The following is a 19,106-nucleotide window of genomic DNA, read 5'->3' on the forward strand; positions in this document are numbered from 1 at the left end:
TCGCCAACACAGGCAACGCAGCAGACTCAGGTGGCGTCGTTCACGGACATCATCCACGAAGAAGTACAGCATGCACTTGGCTCCCCGTCCCAGACGACACAACGGAAGTTGTAGCCATGAACTACGCCGCCGCACTACGCAGTCCTGCGCCTCGACGAGACCCCCCAAGCCCTCTTCGACGCGCACCAGCTCTACAAGAATGACGGTCCCAAGCTCCCGCGCGCCCACATTACACCTGACGCAACAGCTTTAAGAAATGCGACGAGTGGCGGACTCCTGACAACCGCCCACTGTGTTTCCATTGTGGCCACGCCGGGCACATACTTCGCCACTGCCCGTACAGACGCATCGGGCTGCGAGGTTTCGCCATCGACGCCCCTCGACCGCTCCCCAGCCAGCGACCACAGGAAATTGACGACTACCTACGTAGAGGGGAGTACGTGTCTTCAAGCCGTTCTTTCCGCTCCCCGTCGCCGTCCACCGCACGATTTGCATCACCAAGCCGCAGCTACGCCGCGGCTGTCCGAGGAAGGTCCCCTGGACCCCGTAGGGGAAACTAAACAAAGCAACCTGTGGAGGTCAGGTTGCTTTCCGAGGAAACGATGAAGATCCTCCAGCGACCACGCCGTATGAAGACGCCGCACCTACTACACCGACGACGCATACAACAACCTCGACCACGACGCAAACCGCCTTCAAAACTACGCCGCCATCAAGGAAAGCTCCGACCACACGCCCCACCCACGATTCACATACCCGACGAAGTCGTAACCCGACGCCGAGGACGACGTGTAACTCTAGAGCCAGGACATCCGACTTAGAAGTAATTATCGACGGCCGGTAAGTCACCGCTCTAGTCGACACAGGAGCCGATTATTCGGTGATGAGCGGACCATTCGCTGCGCAACTGAGGAAAGTAACGACCGCTTGGGACGGCCCACAAATTCGCACCGCAGGGTGCCACCTCATCACGCCATCAGGACGATGCACAGCGCGAGTTACTCTCAAGGGACTTATCTATCCCGTGACCTTCGTAGTGCTACGGCAATGTTCCCGCGAAGTGATCTTGGGCATGGATTTCCTTAATGAGCATCAAGCGATCATCTACCTATGATCCAAGTTGATCACACTTTCCACGGAAGAGGCCATCCCGTCGATGAGAACTCCGGAACATCACGTTGCGCTCAGTGTCCTGGAGGAACAAGTGAGTGTTCCACCCCGCTCAAGCGTCATCATCACCGTAGGCTCCACGGAAGCGAATACCACTGAAGCCATTATCGAGGGGAACATGCAGTTGCTTCTCGACCGAGGAATCGGCATCGCAAGAGGCATCGCACATTTCCGCAAAGGACAAGTCGAAGTACTGCTGACTAACTTTAGCGAAGAATACCGGCACATTAACAAAGGAACGAGGATCGCTTTCCTCGACAAAATATCCGACGTACGAGACTTCTTCGCGCTCTCCGACCCATCCGTAGAAGATTCTCCTGACCAAGAGAAGTTGCCCACTTTCGACATAAACCCAACCCTGCCCCGGAACAGACAAGACCAGATTCGCAATCTCATTCGAAACTACAGCGAGTGCTTCTCGTCATCGCCGATGGTCCGACAAACGCCGATTGCATAACATCGCATTATAACCGACCAGCACGCCCGACCTCTCCGCCAGAGCCCCTACCGAGTGTCACCGCGAGAACGACAAGCCATCCGGGACCAAGTGGAAGAAATGCTGCGCGACGACGTTATTCAGCCTTCAAAGAGCCCCTGGGCGGCACCTGTCGTTCTAGTGAGAAAGAAAGACGGTGCACTTCGATTCTGCGTTGATTACCGCTGCTTGAACAACATCACAAAGAAGGACGTCTACACCCTCCCCCGCATCGACGACACACTGGACCGGCTCTGCAACGCTCAGTATTTCTCATCAATGGACCTCAAGAGCGGCTACTGGCAAATAGAGGTCGACGAGAGATATCGCGAGAAGACCGCATTAATCACTCCAGATGGCCTCTTCGAGTTCAAGGTGATGCCGTTTGGCCTCTGTTCCGCACCAGCGACATTTCAGCGAGTAATGAATACAGTGCTGGCAGGCTCGAAGTGGCAGATTTGTCTGGTATATTTAGATGACGTCGTTTTCGCCTCGAACTTTGAGGAGCACCTTAAAAGGCTTCGAACAGTACTAGACGCAATCAAATCGTCCGGGCTAACCTTGAAAGCAGAGAAGTGCCACTTTGCCTATGAAGAGCTGCTGTTTGTAGGCCACATTGTTAGCAAGGAGGGAGTACGCCCAGACCCGCAGAAAACAGCTGCCATCGCAATGTTTCCGCCACTGGCCGAAAAGAAAGCTGTGCGCAGATTCCTCGGACTGTGCGCGTACTACCGACGATTTGTGAAGAACTTTTCGTGCATCGCCGAGCCACTCACCCACCTCACAAATGCAGACGTGCCATTTAAATGGGAAGCGCCGCAAGTGGAAGCCTTCAAGGAACTTCAGCGTCGTTTACAGTCCCCACCGATCCTCGCGCACTTCGATGAAAACGCCGAGACTGAAATTCATGCCGACGCAAGTAGTGTGGGCATAGGCGCTGTCCTCGTTCAGAAAATTGACGGAGTGGAGAAGGTCATCGCGTACGCTAGCCGTTCCCTGTCCAAAGCCGAAACTAATTATTCGACAACTGAGAAGGAGTGCCTTGCCATCATCTGGGCTACGTTGAAATTCCGCCCCTACCTGTACGGACGACCGTTCAAGGTGGTCAGCGATCACCACGCACTGTGCTGGCTCGCCAGTTTGAAGGACCCCTCCGGCCGCCTCGCTCGATGGAGCCTGCGGCTCCAGGAGTTTGATGTAACCGTCGTTTACAAGTCCGGACGCAAGCATTCTGACGCCGACTGCCTGTCACGAGCCCCTGTAGATGCACCGCCGCCGGACGACGATGAGGACGCCTTCCTGGGGCCCATCAGCTCCAGCTCTCTTGCACGACAGCAACGCTCGGACCCCGGCATAAAATGCCTGATCGAATACTTGGAAGGCAAGGTTTCTTCACCCCCCGCCTGCTTCAAGCGAGGATTGTCTTCGTTCTGTTTACAGAACGATGTCCTCGTGAAGAAAAATTTTGCAGCGAACAAGACAGCCTACCTCCTTGTTGTACCTGTCAGTCTGCGGGGAGAAGTTCTTCAGGCCTCACACGACGAGCCGACAGTTGGACATCTCGGGTTTTCTCGCACCCTCCGCCGCATTCAGGACAAGTTTTACTGGCCCCGACTGTCTGTCGATGTCGCACATTATGTGAAAACCTAAATAAGTGGATCATCATAGCGACCGACTACCTGACACGCTACGCCGAGGCAAAAGCTCTACCGAACGGAACAGCAGTAGAAGTCGCCAAATTTTTCGTGGAGAACATTCTTCTGCGACACGGCGCCCCCGATGTGCTCATCACTGACAGAGGAACAGCATTCACGGCGGAACTGACGCAAGCCATTCTCCATTACAGCCAAACCAGCCACCGGAGAACAACTGCATACCACCCGCAGACCAACGGACTGACCGAGCGCCTCAACAAAACCATCGCCGATATGCTCGCCATGTATGTCGACGCCGAACACAAGACCTGGGACGTCATCTTGCCTTACGTAGTCTTCGCCTACAACACCGCAGTGCAGGAGACCACCCAGATGACTCCTTTTAGGCTCGTCCATGGCAGGGAGGCCACGACCACGCTGGACGCCATGCTGCCGAACGTTACCGAGGAAGATAACGTCGACGTCGCCGCCTACCTTCAACGAGCAGAAGAAGCCCGAAAACTTGCCCGATTAAGGATCAAAGATCCGCAGCGGACCAATGCCAGCCGCTACAACCTACGAAGACGCAACGCGGAATTCAAGCCAGGAGACCGAGTGTGGGTTTGGCCGCCCATCCGCCGCCGAGGATTGAGTGAAAAGCTTTTGCGCCGCTATTTCGGCCCGTACAAGGTTCTTCGTCGGCTAGGTGAATTGGACTATGAAGTCGTCCCTGACCAAATGGCTGTATCCCAGCGACGCCGCGTACGACCAGAAGTAGTCCATGTCGTACGCCTAAAGCCCTATAATGCACGCTAAAGGACGCCGTGTTTCCACATTCGGTGTTTATTTTTGCACAATCTGTTTTTGATTGTTGATAGCCGCATTATGTTCTGAAGCATCGAGTCGATGCTTCTTTGGGGGGGGGGGGGGGGGGGGAATAATGCCGCGAATCTTTGTAGCGTTTGTTTGTTGTGTTTATTTGTTCATGCTGCAGGGCTGCCGGCACGCCGCTTTATCGCTTCGTTTGTGACGCGGGACGCGCCTGGAATTATTTCGATTGATCGCATCCGGGCGGAGCCGATTATACTTTGTGCCAGAAGGTTCTAGAACCTTCCACGCTTTGTCTCGAAGGTTCGCTATCAGCTTTAAAAAGAGCACGGCCGACAGCGGCGGGCATTCTGTTCGACGACCGCCGGGCACGCTTGTTGCTACGCCGCCGCCGAGTGATTCAGTTCTTTGCGGGCGCAAGTCAGCCCGAATAAAGTTTCGTTTTGAAGACATTCTCGCTGTGTTCCTGTTCGCCGGAGTGCAGTCACCACTACGTGACAATATCATCTGCCATAAAGAAATACTTAACCGAGCGCAACTTATTTTCCCCAAATCAGCACGGTTTCCTACATGGTCGTTCGTGTGAGGCGCAGTTGTTTGAATTAATAACCGACCTTCATCATGCCGTGCACGCTAACTTAATGATTGACGCTATACTTATTGATTTCGCGAAAGCATTTGAGAAGGTACCCCATTATCGTTTATTACTGAAGCTAAATTCTCTCAACATTAACAAGCATATTATTACCTGGATTACTAACTTTCTTACTAATCGTTATCAATATGTTTGTGTAAATGGGTGTTGATCTTCCCCAACCGTGGTAAGATCTGGCGTGCCGCAAGGCTCGGTACCTGGACCAATTTTATTCTTGATCTACATTAATGATATAAGGGAATTTATTACCACTACTACTAGATTATTTGCTGATGACTGCGTTATATATAGACAGATTATCAACCCTGACGACATCAACTCTTTGCAGAAAGATCTCGACAGAATCACCACTTGGTGTGAACAGTGGCAAATGCAAATTAACGTCTCTAAAACAAAGACTATAACATTCACCAGCAATAATCAGCTTCAAAATCACTGTTATTCCATGAATAGCATTCCCATTGAGAATGTCTCCACAGTCAAATACCTTGGTCTTTCGTCTGATCTTTCATACATCTTTCGTCTGATCTAACATGGAATAACCGTATCGATGCAATTGTCAGTAAATCATCTAAAGCACTTGGTTTCATCAGACGTCACTTGCGCCAAGCTGATCCTGCCACCAAACTTTTAGCTTACACTAGACTCGTCCGCTCAAAAATGGAATACGCATCATTAATCTGGAACCCACATCAATTGTACTTAATTTGTACTTAATTCACAAACTGGAGTCAATACAAAATAAAGCAGCGAGATTTATAACTAAGGACTATTCACGTCATTCTAGCATAACGGCAATCAAAGCGTCGCTAAAGCTATCATAACTTGAAAAGAGAGGAACACTAGCACTATTATCGCATTTTCACAGATTGTATCACAGTCCATATTATTTCGCTTCATACTATATTACACCCGCCCACCGTATCTTTCCGCGCTTAGATCATGCTCTCAAAGTCGAACCCGTGTTTGCTCGCACCCACCTCTTTAGTCATTCACCATTGCTTCTTGCCGTCCATCATTGGAACAAGTTGCCAGGTGACATTGTCTTCACCTCAAACCATGATGCCTTTGTGCAAAAACTGAAGTGTTTTTTCCTAACAAATTCGGATTAGGAAGCCTGCGTTCTATCGACTTTGAATTTTCTGTACTCCCCCCCCCCCCCCCCCCCCCCCGATTTTGCCTGTGGTTTTGGATCTGTGTTGCCTTTACAATTGTGTGGAATATTGTTTATTTGTAACTGTGCACCCCCCCCTATTTACTGCCCGAAAAGGGCCTTTAGGGTATGTGAATAAAAAAGTCTCCTTCAACTACGTAGGGAGAGAGAGAATAAACTTTGTTTATAGTCTTTGAAGAGGAAGGCTCCCTTCTGGCACAGGTGGGATACTGTCGCTTGGTGGCCTTGATCTCTTGCATATCGGCGACCTGGTCAGTTTTTCGCTCCTGGTATGACATCACGCTCTGACGTCACTAGGCATGGCATGACGTCAGGGGTTTCTAAATGTCACGCGTGGCTACCGGCCGCCGCTGCGCTACGACTCGACTTAGTAGCCCATCTCTCACCCTGGTATGACGTCAGAGGTAATCCTAAAGATCAAACGTGGCTACCGGCCGCCGCTACGCAAAATGTCGTTCATGAGCTTTGTGCTCAGCCGCATATGCTACGCACTTCCATATCTGAGACACGCGCAAAAGGAAAGAAATAGGATAGACGCTATAATGCGCAGGGCATACAAAACGGCTTTGAGACTACCACCCAACACCCCAAAAGCGAGGCTCATGTCTCTAGGCGTAATAAATACGGCGGAAGAAATAGAGGCGCAGTTGACAAGAACCAAAATTGCATACGGGATACGGACCCCGCACACCGCTACCAGGAAACGAGGCAGCAGACGCAGCCGCCCAGCGCTCTCTCACCGGGCTGTTTTCTCCTACCCAACCGATCGGGAACCCGATTTTAATCCGGTCTATACATTTAAAGATATTACAACATATTATCAAAATTGTCATCGCCTTTACCATAGCCCACGTAAAGGCCTGAAGAAGGCGGATGAGCGGCTCATTCTCCGCCTTCTCACCAATACATTGCTGTGCCCGGCAGCGCTAAAACATTTTGACCGCTCCTTTAGCGGCAGCTGCCAACACTGTAGTGCAGTGTCACGGCCGCTTGATGCAAAGCGCAAAGCGAGGTGCGGCCAGCCACGTCGCGCCGCCGACAATGGGTGAGCATGTCCTGGCGGAGTTTACAGTCGCGGTCGCTGTTTTCGGTGGGGGCGCCACTGTTCGGGGACAGGTCCCGGGAGTGGACTCCCGAAGCGCTCCTTGCTTCGTCGTGTTCGAGCGCGTTTGCGTCGTGTAAAACCGCGTTTGCCTTCCATATTCAATGCAAAATAAAAACCACTACTACTACTACTCACGTTCCTCATGTCTGCAGTGCTTTCTTTGGATTTTCTGCTGTGTGCGTGAGTGAGCACGTTTGCCTCGCGTCTGCGGTGCTGGATTTGGACTTTTCGTGTGGGCGTGAATGAATGTTTTCCTCGTGTCTGCCGTGCACTCTTTGGGCTTTTCGTGCATACGTGTGTGGAGGTCAGGGACGTGTATGGGGCACGATGCCGCGCATCTACTGTGTGCCACTGTCCGTCACAAACTCCAGAAAACAGCCAACTGTGAGATATCATGAGTTTCCCTCTGAACTACAGCGTCGAGAAGCGTGGCTGAAAATATGTGCCTCGATAGAAACTGTGGAACTTATCCTGCTTGAGTGTCCTGCGTATGCTAACGAGCGTGCGTACTATAAACATTGCATGCAGAAGCTCTGCCCAGTGCCCCTAACAATGGACAAAGTTTTAGGTCCCTTAGCCTGCTTCAGGCAACAGAGGCTTGCAATGAACTTTCTATTTACATATTTAAAAGACATTGGACATCTCGATAAGCTCTAAATTCACTTGCACGTTACCTTCATGCATTCTTCAGGCTGTGAACTTCGTCAGCCCATTTGACGGACTATGCACTCCATCATTCCATAGGTTACATCAATACTAGCCATTGCATCCTTAGTACCCATTTCATGGCCGCATTTCACCTTCGTTTTTTTTTACCTCTTCCACGCTGCTGTCCTTCTGTCTTTATCTCCCAAATTCCCCTCCCTACGCATGCCAGCGATATTGAAACGCCGGCTAAATTCTCTGTATTTCATTGAAGAGTCTCTCTCTCTCTCGCTCGCCAAGGACTGTCAGGGAAAGGAACAAGTGGGCGCCAAGCGACAGGTCTCTGGCATGTTCCTTGCATTTTACAGAGAATGACAAGGTCAAGGAAGGTTCTTCGTCTGTGAATGGTTCCTTCCTTTCTTGTATGACCATGAAATAAAAGTGTCAAGTACTTTGTGGTTGTCTCGGCTGCAGGTGGGCTTATGAAGTTCCACAACTTCAGCTATAATTATCGTTTTTTTCTTTTTTATAGATTGCAATAACTTGTGTATATAAGAGCCAAAATTCGACGTGACACGAAGCGGAAATTTACTGCGTGTGACCAGCTGTGCGTGTCCGTCTCATTCACCGTCTACATGGGGTAGCGAGAAGTGAATAAAAATCAGGGAGCACTTTGACGATCTAAAGTGCGAAGAGGCGAAAGCCTTTAACCGCCTCTGTCGGTGCCCTCTGCTTGGGGACTGTTGAAGATCGTTTGGCGACTCTTGAACGCTTCCGTACGGCATCGCGAGCGCGTTTCGTAGCGGGCGACATTGGAGCGCGCGCGGGCAGCATCCTTCCTCGATCAACGTTCAGAGAGCACCTGAGAGAGCTCTGGGTGGTACGACCATTGTGCAAACTTTTGACGTCAGTGTACATGCGCCGTTGTTAAACCACCTGAGGATTGCGCATGGGGCACTGCGCATGCGCAGTGTGCGCGTTTAGTGGGTATCATTAACTAATCATCATTACTGTTCGTACATCTACTACTACACCATAAACTATCATTACTGAATTTTCGAGTAACCATTAATGACAGCTGCCGCGGACGCATGGACGGACGGACACGCTGGCGAGTCATGAGCCATAAAAGGCTTACGCCTTAAAAGTAGATCGAAAGCTTCAGGCGCATTAATGCAACATCCTGAGGTACAGCCGCTCGCCCGGTCGTGCATCGTATAGGCGGCCGTTATGGACAGCGTTCAGGCATACACTTCCTACCTGCTGCGGTGATTGTGACATAATCGGCGTTTTCAATGACTACTTAAAAATGCAGTCTTTAATGAGCAACAAGAAAGCGCACTGTTTACGCCCTCAAACAGTGAGCAACGGGCGTACCGACGCAGCTGTCGCGGCGTTTCCCTGCGAGCAGTTGTCCCCGAGCAGTGGCGCCGCGGCGGGCGCACGGAGAACTAAGCCCAAGACGCCGTTTCTGTGCGACGTGGCGGGCCGCAACCTCGCTTTGCGCTTTGTATCTAGCGGCCGTGGCAGTGTCTTCTGACACCTATCACATGGTGTGGGCCTGCACCTCCAACCCGGCTATTCCCCCCATCTCCAAACAAACCCGAGAGGACTGGGAGGCGACCCTGCTCGGCTGCCACGACTTACAGGCCCAACAAGCCTTAGTCGGGCGCGCCGCGGCGGCGGCCACCGCCAGTGGGGTCCCATACTAAGGACCTCTACCTAGTGTTTGTAAGGATCGGTTCCTTTACGGGCTGATCCAAACATACCTCCTGTTCATTCTCAAATGTTTTCAACCAGCTCGGACGATGCGAGTCAAAAGCAACTCATCGAAAGAACCCGGACAGCAGCCTACGCCAATGGGGTTCCGCACTGAGAGCTCCAACCGCCGCTACAACCTCCTAAACTATTTCATTAAAATATTTTCACCACCACCACCTCCAAAACTGCAGCCAGCAGAAAAATTCTGAAAGTGTCAACGTAAAATGCGGGAGGAACTGACCTCAAATCATGGATGTCGATGGGGAAATAAGAGGGCGTTTCATAATGCCACCCCTATAAAAAACATGCTCCCCTCTCCCAACATCAGCAGAAGGAATGCCCGCGTGGCAAATATGCGCAAAATTCAGGGGGGCACTTTGCTGAACTAAAGTGCGGTGAGGCGAAAGCCTTAAGGTGTTGCTGCTTGTGTCACTGATGCGTGGTTAAGATGTTAAGCTTCGCCTCTAAGAGCGGAACGTGACAGCGTCTTGCCACGCTGCCAGGGATTCCATAGAACGCCATCGCCCGTCCGGTCCTACGCCTTGCTCGTCGGTAAATTTGTTTTTGAGGAAAGGATGGTCGTCGGTAAATTTGTTTTTGAGGAAAGGAAATGTATCTGTCTCTCATATCTCGGTGGACACCTAAACCTCGCCGTAACGGGAAGGGAGGAAGATGGGAGTGAACGAAGACACCTATTCACCAGACGCGCCTTTGTTCATTCCAAACCATCGAGCTGGCATGGCGGAGTGGTAGCGTGCTTGTCTCGCACTCCGGGGACCGGGGTTCGATTCCCGAGCTCGGCCAATTTCCTAAATGGTTTTATTTATTTATCTGGTCTGACTAGAAAGGTTAATTAGGCTAATTGGTTAAGTAATTCCCACTAACTTGGAGCATTACTATACGATCCATTTAATTGGTTGCATGGTTAGTAACCAAAGTACAATTGGCCCCGTTTGAAATTAGCGCACTGTGACGTCACGACCATTTCGACCAATTGAAAAACGTGACATTTCTGTCGACAACTTCTGCTTACAACGATGAGGCATTAAAGGCTTCCGCCTTAATAGAGTGGAAGACAAGTCAGTGCTGTATGTCGACGCTGCCGAGTACAGGCACAAAGATGCATGTGATGTGGGTATAGCTGACCACAAAGGAGAATGCATAGCAGCTGCGACCATACCAGCGAAAAGTCCGGAAGAAGCAGAAGCAGCAATACCATACAATTGTGCATAAAAGTTTCGCGGGAAAAGACCATAATAAGCGACTCAAAAACTGCGATATATAACTTCACAAAAGGCAGAGTACACACCACGTAGGGATCCTTAACGTGTACTGACATCACACAACACACGGGCGCCTGTGCGTTTCACCTGCATGGAAACGCGGCTGTCACGGCTAGTTTCGAACGAGGGAACTCCGGCTGAATAGCGGAGCGCGCCAACAAAGCTCTCACATCTTTCAACACTCCCCCGTCTGCACGAGACAGAGACTGTGGCTCATCAAGGCCAGTGGGCATGTCTGTGCACTTACCTTTTCATCCTTCCTTCAGTCGCAACAGCCACGGTCTGCTCGCAACCCGCGAGATGACACTATAGTCTCTACCGGTCTCAAACACATTCCTTTCCATAGCTTCGATATGCACCGCCTGAGATTCCATAATATATTTCCTGAACGGTATATGCCGATGTGTAAACACTGCAATATCCCAGCATACCTCCTTCATATGGTCTGGACTTGTCCACGACAACACATGCCAACACCCACACAACATACCTGGGAGGCTCGTCTACGCAGCTCTACCCTAGACGACCAACGAACGCTCATCGGTCTCGCTCTAGAGGCTGCCAGATTCCAAGGAGTCTTGGCCGACCCCTAGATCTGGGCCTTCGGCCCCTTGACTGTTTTAATAAATGTTTACCAACCAACCAACCGCTCATCTACAACGGCGGCGGCCTATAGAGGAGAGCGAGTGGGAAAAGGAATGTGTGTGCGTGTGGCAAACTGAACAGAAAGTAGTCGAAATTTTTCTTGGGACCTCCACTACGGTACCTATTTCTTTCTTTCTTCTTTCACTCCACCTTCCTCCCTTCCCTTAAAGCGCGGTTCAAGTGTCCACCGAGATATGTGAAACAGATACTGAGCTATTTCCTTTCCTCAAAAACCACTTTAACAAGAACCAATTTTCCTGCGCATCGTTACCCGCCGCGGTGGCTCAGTGGTAAGGCGCTCGTCTACCGAGCCGGAGTACCGGGGTTCGAACCCGACCGCGGCGGCCGCGTTTCTAGGGAGGCCAAACGCAAGAGGCGCCCTTGTGCTGTGCGGTGTCAGTGCACGTTAAAGATCCCCAGGCGGTCGAAATTATTCCGCAGACCTCCACTACGGCACCTCTTTCTCTCTTTCTTCTTTCACTCCCACCTTCGTCTCTGCCCTTACTACGCGGTTCAGGTATCTACCGCGATATGTGAGGTAGATACTGCCCCATTTCCTTTCCTCAAAAACCTGCACATATACAGCACAAAAAAACTGCACAGATACGATCTCGCTCTTAATATAGTGAAATAGCAATGGGTTAAAAGCTATCGCTGAATTTCGCGTTACAAAGTGGTAACCATTGAGCATACTCGCGATGTTGATTTGCTGTCAAGTGACGTTACTGTTTTCATGCCACTGAGAATGGATGATGATGATGATAACAACTTTTATTTCCACCGATGTAGGAGGCCCCCTACTCCCCGTCCCTGGCACGCAGGCCTAGGGGCGGGGGACGGGGTGGTGAAAACATTTATTCAGAACGGACAGGAGGTGTTTGGATCAGCCGGTAAGGGACCGGTCCTTACAAACACAAGGTGGAGGTCTGTAGTTTGGGACCCCAGTGGCGGTAGCCGCCGCCCGGGCGCGCCCGACTAAGGCTTGTTGGGCCTGTAAGTCGTGGCAGCCGAGCAGGGTCGCCTCCCAGTCCTCCCGGGTTGTGTTGGGGATAGGGGGAATGGCCGGGTTGGAGGGGCAGGCCCACACCATGTGATAGGTGTCCGAAGACACCGCACTACAGTGCGGGCAGTTGCCGCTAAAGGAGGGGTCGAAATGTTTTAGGGCTGCCGGGCACAGCAATGTATTGGTGAAGAGGCGGAGAAGGAGTCGCTCATCCGCCTTCTTGAGGCCTTTACAGGGGCTAGGGTAAAGGCGATGGCTATCTTGATAGTAGGTTGCGATATTTTTGAACGTATAGACCGGATTAAAATCGGGTTCCTGATCAGGTGGGGTGGAGAAAACAGCCTGGTGAGAGAGCGCGCGGGCGGCTGCGTCTGCTGCCTCGTTTCCTGCCAACCCCTGATGAGCAGGGGCCCATATGAGGTAACGGTGAGCGGGGTCCGTATCCCGTATGCAATTTTGGTATATTCGATAGGCTAGGAAGGGAGTGCAGCCTTGTTCGACGTTCCGACAGGCCCCTCGCGAGTCGGTGATTATGTATTTTGAATTGGAATGTGAGGCCGCGAGAGCAATCGCGACCTCTTCTGCTTGTGTTGCAATGCGGGCTCTGAGAGTGAGGCCGTTAACTGTGTTGCTGTTGTGAACTACCGCGGCCGTGTACCATCCCCCGTGGTGAGGGCTGGAGGCGTCCACGTAGTATACACCTGTTTTGTTGCCATAATATCGGGCTAGCGCTTCCGCTCGTGCCAGGCGCCGACCATTATGGTCTTCGTGTGACGTGTATGCTGAAAGAGGCCGCACGTGGAGGGCACGTCTCCACAGTTCTGGGATGTGAAACCTGTCTTCCATGGGAGTGGTGTGTTGGATATGGAGTCGAGCAAGAAGGCGGCGACCCGACTTCGCTAGCTACAAGCGCGTGTACTGGTTTGTAAGGTGCGCCTTCCGGAGCTCCTGGAAAGTATTCACCACCCCAAGGGCCATTAGCCGGCCGTTTGAAGTAGTGATGGGGAGGTCAAGGGCACGTTTAACAATTTTGCGAAGGATGACCTCAAGGGCGTCCTCCTCTTGTTTCAGTAGGTGGAAATAAGGAGTCGAATAGAGAATTCGACTAGTTACGAAGGCGTTTGCCAGCCGCAAGGCATCCTTACTTCGTAACCCTCCGCGCTTGTTGGGAACCCGGCGGACCATGCGGCCCACCTGGTCCCCCACCTTACGGAGTTTGGCCAATGTAGTGTCTGGCCGCCTGTGTTTGTGGATGTAGAGTCCGAGTACCCGTATCTCATCACTTTCGCGTATGGGACCACTCTCAAGAGAAAGAGATATTTTAGTTGTGCACTTCTGTGAGGGGCGGAGGTGCACAAATTCCGATTTTTTAGGGGAACATTGAAGACCGCAGCGGCGGGCGTAGCGGTCTACTATCGTCGCCGCTGTTTGCAGGCTGGTTTCAATGTGTCTGTGCTGCCCTGCGTGGCCCACAGAGTGATGTCATCGGCGTACAGGGCATGCTGCACGCCGGCGACACCACCCAGCTGGGCCGGCAGGTGCATCATGGCCAGATTGAAGAGCAGCGGGGAAAGTACCGCGCCTTTAGGGGTTCCCCGCGTGCCGAGTAGGTAAGGACCATGGTCTCTATCTTGAATTCGAATGTAGGATTGACGATCCATTAAAAATTGGCTTACGTATCGGAATGTGTTGAGGCCACAGTCGGTGTGACTTAGGTTAGTGAGTATGATCTCATGGTGAAAAACATTTATAATACAATAAATATTTACAGAGAGGTGATTGGGGTAGGCCCTATTGGCCCTTTCCCCTAACAATACTAGGTGGAGCCCCTATTCCGGGGCCCCATTGGCAAGCAACGCCGCCCGCGTCCGGTGAACCAAGGCCTTTTGGGTCTTTAGGTCCTGACAGCCGAGCAGGGCCGCCTCCCAGTCCTCTCTGGTGGGGTTGGGGTGGGGGGGGATAGATGGGTTTGACTGACACGCCCAAACCATGTGGAAGGTGTCAGCCACCTCCCCACAGAACTGGCACGCGCCATCAAAGGATGTATTGAAATGTTTAAGCACCGCCGGGCACAGTACAGTGTCAGTAAGAATTTTGATGAGGAGGCGCTCGTCAGCGCGATCCAGACCCTTACAAGGGGCCGGGTAGCGCCGGTGCTCCTCCTTGTAGTAATCGGTGATTTGTTTGAATGTAATGGCCAGATTGTCTATGATCTCATGTGTTACATTGTCAAATGCCCCTTTAAGATCCAAGGCGAGTACTACCCGGTCATTATGGGGGCATTCGAGGGGGTCAAGGACTTCCCGATTGAGTTGGAGGAGGACATCCTGTGCGGATCTGTGTGGGCGGAATCCGAACGTGGTGCTCTCAAAGACATGTTTGTGTTCAAGATATGTAGATAACCGATCCCGCACCATCGTCTCCATCAGTTTGTCCACACATGAGGTGAGAGAGATGGGGCGGAGGTTATCTGTGTTAATTGGTTTGCCAGCTTTAGGAATAAAAGTGACCAAAGCCGTTTTCCATTCGATTGGCAGGGGGGTGTCCCCGCGCCATATCGCATTGACGTATTCTAGGAGGGACTGGTATGCCAAGTCGGGCAGGTTCGTCAAAAGCTTGACGGTGGCCTTATCCCGTCCTGGCGCAGTGCCCCGTTTCATTTTGGCGAGAGCCGCCGGCAGGTCATGCAGCTGGAAAGGTTGATCCAGCTCAGTGTTCTCTCTGCCTGCATAAGAGTACGCAGATCCACGGGGGTCTTGGGCTGTACACAGATACTGGTCCCGAAGTTTCTGTGCCAGTTGAGTCGTGTTGCCAGGAAAAGCGTGCATGGCTCGCTGCAAATGTTTTTGTGTTTCGGTTCGTGTTTGGGTTGGGTCGATTAAGGCTCGAAAGAGACGCCACGTGTTTCGGCTGGACATTTGTCGCGCGGCCGTGTTGCATCTATCTACCCAGTTGGAGTCGGCGAGTTGGGCCGCATACTCTGCCGCTTTCTGGGTAAGCTCGGCAATTCGAGCTTTAAGCTTTCTATTGTGTTTCTGGCGTCGCCAACGGCGGACGAGGCTGCGGCGGGCTTCCCAGAGGTGTAGAAGGTGGTTATCCACGTCCGTGACCGCCTCTGAGAGCTGGATGTGTGTTTCATGCGAGGAAAGGTGTGCCAGCAGCTGTTGGGACCATGCTGTGTAGCCTTGCGCGGAAATGGGTGTATTATCAAGTGAGTTAATATTTTGCCTGAATTTCGTCCAATCTGGGATACGGGCTTGTGTTCTGGGACGCTTGAGGGGGCGTGTGCGTAGTGTAGTGTTAATGATGCAGTGGTCGCTACCGAGGGGACCTCCGCGACTAAAGACTGGCGAAGATACATTGGCTCTTCGCGGCTGCAGCCGCCAGGCGTACAGCTCGTTTCTGGTCGGCGGGGACCTCGCTTCGCAGAAGGGCCTCCCAGGCTGCTCTACTCTTAATATTGTCCGCAGCACCCGGGGATCCGGGAAATTGCCAAATTATATGATCGAGGGTCCCCCTCGCTCCGCAGGTCTTACATTTGTCATATTTTTTATCGTCTAACGTGGTTTGAAATAACCAGACGGGGTTAACGAAATTTCCGGCCTGTAATTGTCGCCAGGCGATGGCCTCTGTATTGGTTAAGTTTGGATCTGTTGGTGGCATTAGACGCCTGCCTAACCTGTAGTGCACGGCGATTTCCGCGTAGGTTTGCAAACGTTCGTCCATCCCCTGGGGATCGGGTGCCTCTACAGTTACCCGGAAAAAGAGATCTCGGGCTAACATGTGGGCCGCCTCGTTACCGGGGACGGATGTGTGTGCTGGGACCCAAATTATGGTCATCTTGCGATCAATTTTCGCTGCGGACAGAATTCGAGCCGTTTCTGGCCATACCCTGCTCTTTCCGATGTTGCAGATTGCTGTTTTGCTGTCACTAAGAATCAAACTAGCCTTGGTTCCGGCGCAAGCAAGCGCTATTGCGACCTCCTCGGCCGTATCTATGTTTCTACTCCTAATGGAGGCGGCGGCGACTGGGGCACCTCGGCCGTCGACCACTGAGGCGACCGCCGCCCCCGACCTGCCACTCGCTGCGTCCACGTAGGCAACCTCATATGCCCGGAAATTCCCGGCCCTTTTAATCAACGCCTACGCCCTCTTCTCCCGTCTTTCCCTGTGATGTTCTGGGTGCATGTTGCGGGGGAGGGGGGGAACGATGATATTCTCGCGACATTGTTGCGGTAGGGCGACCTTGTCGCATATGCCCCTATCTACTTTTCGGCCGACCCACTCTAAGATGGTCCGGCCCGTATTCTTTGTACTCAGTCTTTCGAGCTGGGCGATTCGCACCGCCTCGGCGAGTTCAATCCAAGTATTATGCACCCCCATTTCCAACAGGCGGCCTGTAGAGGTGGAGATAGGTAGGCCCAGCGCCCTCTTGATGCAACGCCGAATAATTGCGTCGATCTTCTCTTTCTCGTTTAATTTATATCGAGGAATGGCGTGGCATAGCATATTCGGCAAATAATATAAGCCTGCGTCAGTTTCAAGAGGCTACTTTCTTTGAGGCCCCTGCCCTTCAGCGCGACCCTCCTGAAGATCCCTGTTACTTGCGCAGCGTAGTTGCTGAGCTTCTTGATAGTTCCTACTGAGAATGGCGCGTTGCAACGACGTCATGCGTGACGATACTGCACTCTGGCCGCTCAGTGTGGTGCAATGATACAAGAACATAAGCGGCCTCGCCTCAGAACATTAAATGATACGCTTAACAGCGCTCGCTGTAAAATCACCACAGAGAGGCACAAAATCGACTTAGCGTGAACTGTACCTGAAACGGCTGGATGAGGACATCGTCGTCCATCTTGATCACGTGCTGCACCCCCGGGCAGTTTTCGGCCGCCCATCGCAGTGCGACCACAAACTTGGTCGACATGACGGCGAAGGTGTCCTCGAAGGGAAAGACCACCAGGTCTCCCGTCGTGTCCACCTCCAGGTCCAGCCAGACGTCCACATTCCGCTCCCTTGAACGCTGTCCGGTGAAGAACACCGCGGTCCAGTTGAAGCGCTGCGCAGAAGCCTCCTCCATCAGCGTGTCCCTGAACACTGCGCGGCGGCTGCGACTCGCCGGTGCGGTGTACACGAGCAAAAGCACACTTAAGGGGCGACGACAGCGCTCGATCACTGCCCAGCCCCCTCTTGACGTGAGGCGAGGCTCGAGGGAGCGCTCGATCATCTGACCGTCGACTTCCTCGTGGGCCCAGTCCATCTGCCGCGCGGTCTCACGGGGCCCTGCAGGCGCCTCCACTATCTGCGGGTCCCACATGAACCACAACAGAAAGACATAAGCGCACAGACCGGCCGCGATGAGCGCCGCAAGAACCACCTTCAGACGATCAACTGCGATGCCAGGTGTGGACAAATCCAGTGGGTTGAACGAAGGCAAGCGCTGCTTCATGATAACGGGAATACGACGAGGGTCGTTGTTGTTGTTGGGGTCCTGTCCACACAATGCGATGTCGCTGCGGTATTACGGTCTTCGTCTTCCTTTTTCTTCGCTGTCGCTACTATTCGATTACATTTTAATGAAATAAAATATGCGTACGCAGCAATTGGGCGAGGAGGGAGGAGAAGAACAAGCAACAAACTGGCACTGACAAGCAACCAAGGATTCTTTCATCTCAAGTTGAATTTATAAAGAGGAAGAATAAAAAGAAAACTTGCGCCCCTCAGAAAGACGACCATAAGACAAAAAAGAGAAACATAGAGACAAAACCACTTAAAGAATTCTTTGCATTTCTTTGTCGCCCGACGCAATCGAAGGCTGGTTAACACAGTCGGTTTTTCGTTTTGCTGTATAAGCGGCTTCCGCGCTTTGACTAACCATTTTGCCGCGAAGGCGATGATACAATTGACTCCGATTACACTTTTTATTAAGGCGGAAGCCTTTAATGTCTCATCGTTGTAAGCAGCAGTTGTCGACAGAAAATGTCACGCTTTTCAATTGGTGGAAACGGTCGTGACGTCACAGTGCGCGAATTTCAAACGGGGCCAATTGCACTTTGGCTAGTAACCATACAACCAATAGAAGGGATCGTATAGTGATGCTCAAAGTAAGTGGGACAGAGCTTAGTTAATTGCTTAATTACCCAATTAGCCTAATTAGCTTTACTAGTCAGGCCATATAAATAAACAAAAGCGATTAAGAAATTGGTCGAGCTCAGGAATCGAACCCCGGTCTTCGGCGTGAGAGACGAGCACGCTATCCACTCCGCCATGCCAGCTCGATGGTTCGGAATGAACAAAAGCGCGTCTAGTGAATACGGTGTCTTCACTCACTCTCATCCTCCTACATTCCCTTCCGGCGAGGTTTAGGTGTCCACCGACAAATGAGAGACAGATACATTTCCTTTCCTCAAAAACCAATTTACCGACGAGCAAGGCGTAGAACCGAATGGGCGATGGCGTTCTATGGACTCCTTGGCAGCGTTGCAAGACGCTGTCGCGTTCCACTCTTAGGGGCGAAGCTTAATATCTTAACCACACATCAGTGACCACACTTTAGGTAAAAAAAGTGCCCCCCCCCCCCCCTGAATTTTGACTGGTGTCCACCGAGATATGTGAGACAGTTACTGCGTAATTTCCTTTCCTCAAATACAATATTCATTTTCCTCATTACGGCTCCTCTTTATCTACCTTCTTTCACTCCCACCTCCCTTCCTCTACGGTGCGGTTCA

The 19,106-nt window shown here is 51.9% G+C and overlaps 1 protein-coding gene across 1 annotated transcript in view; it reads right to left on the reverse strand.

Moving 5' to 3' along the window:
• LOC149345667 (beta-1,3-galactosyltransferase 9-like) overlaps positions 1–17,827 on the reverse strand; it is a 56,128-nt gene extending 38,301 nt beyond the window's left edge. Inside the window, exon 1 of the mRNA XM_089541176.1 lies at positions 17,201–17,827. Within this exon, the coding sequence (XP_089397302.1) occupies positions 17,201–17,827 (627 nt within the window). The remainder of the gene's footprint in view (positions 1–17,200) is intronic.
• Positions 17,828–19,106: the final 1,279 nt, after the last annotated feature.

The sequence above is a fragment of the Amblyomma mixtum genome, chromosome 4, assembly GCF_055824585.1.
Source record: "Amblyomma mixtum isolate Tamu chromosome 4, ASM5582458v1, whole genome shotgun sequence".
NCBI classification, from domain to species: domain Eukaryota; kingdom Metazoa; phylum Arthropoda; class Arachnida; order Ixodida; family Ixodidae; genus Amblyomma; species Amblyomma mixtum.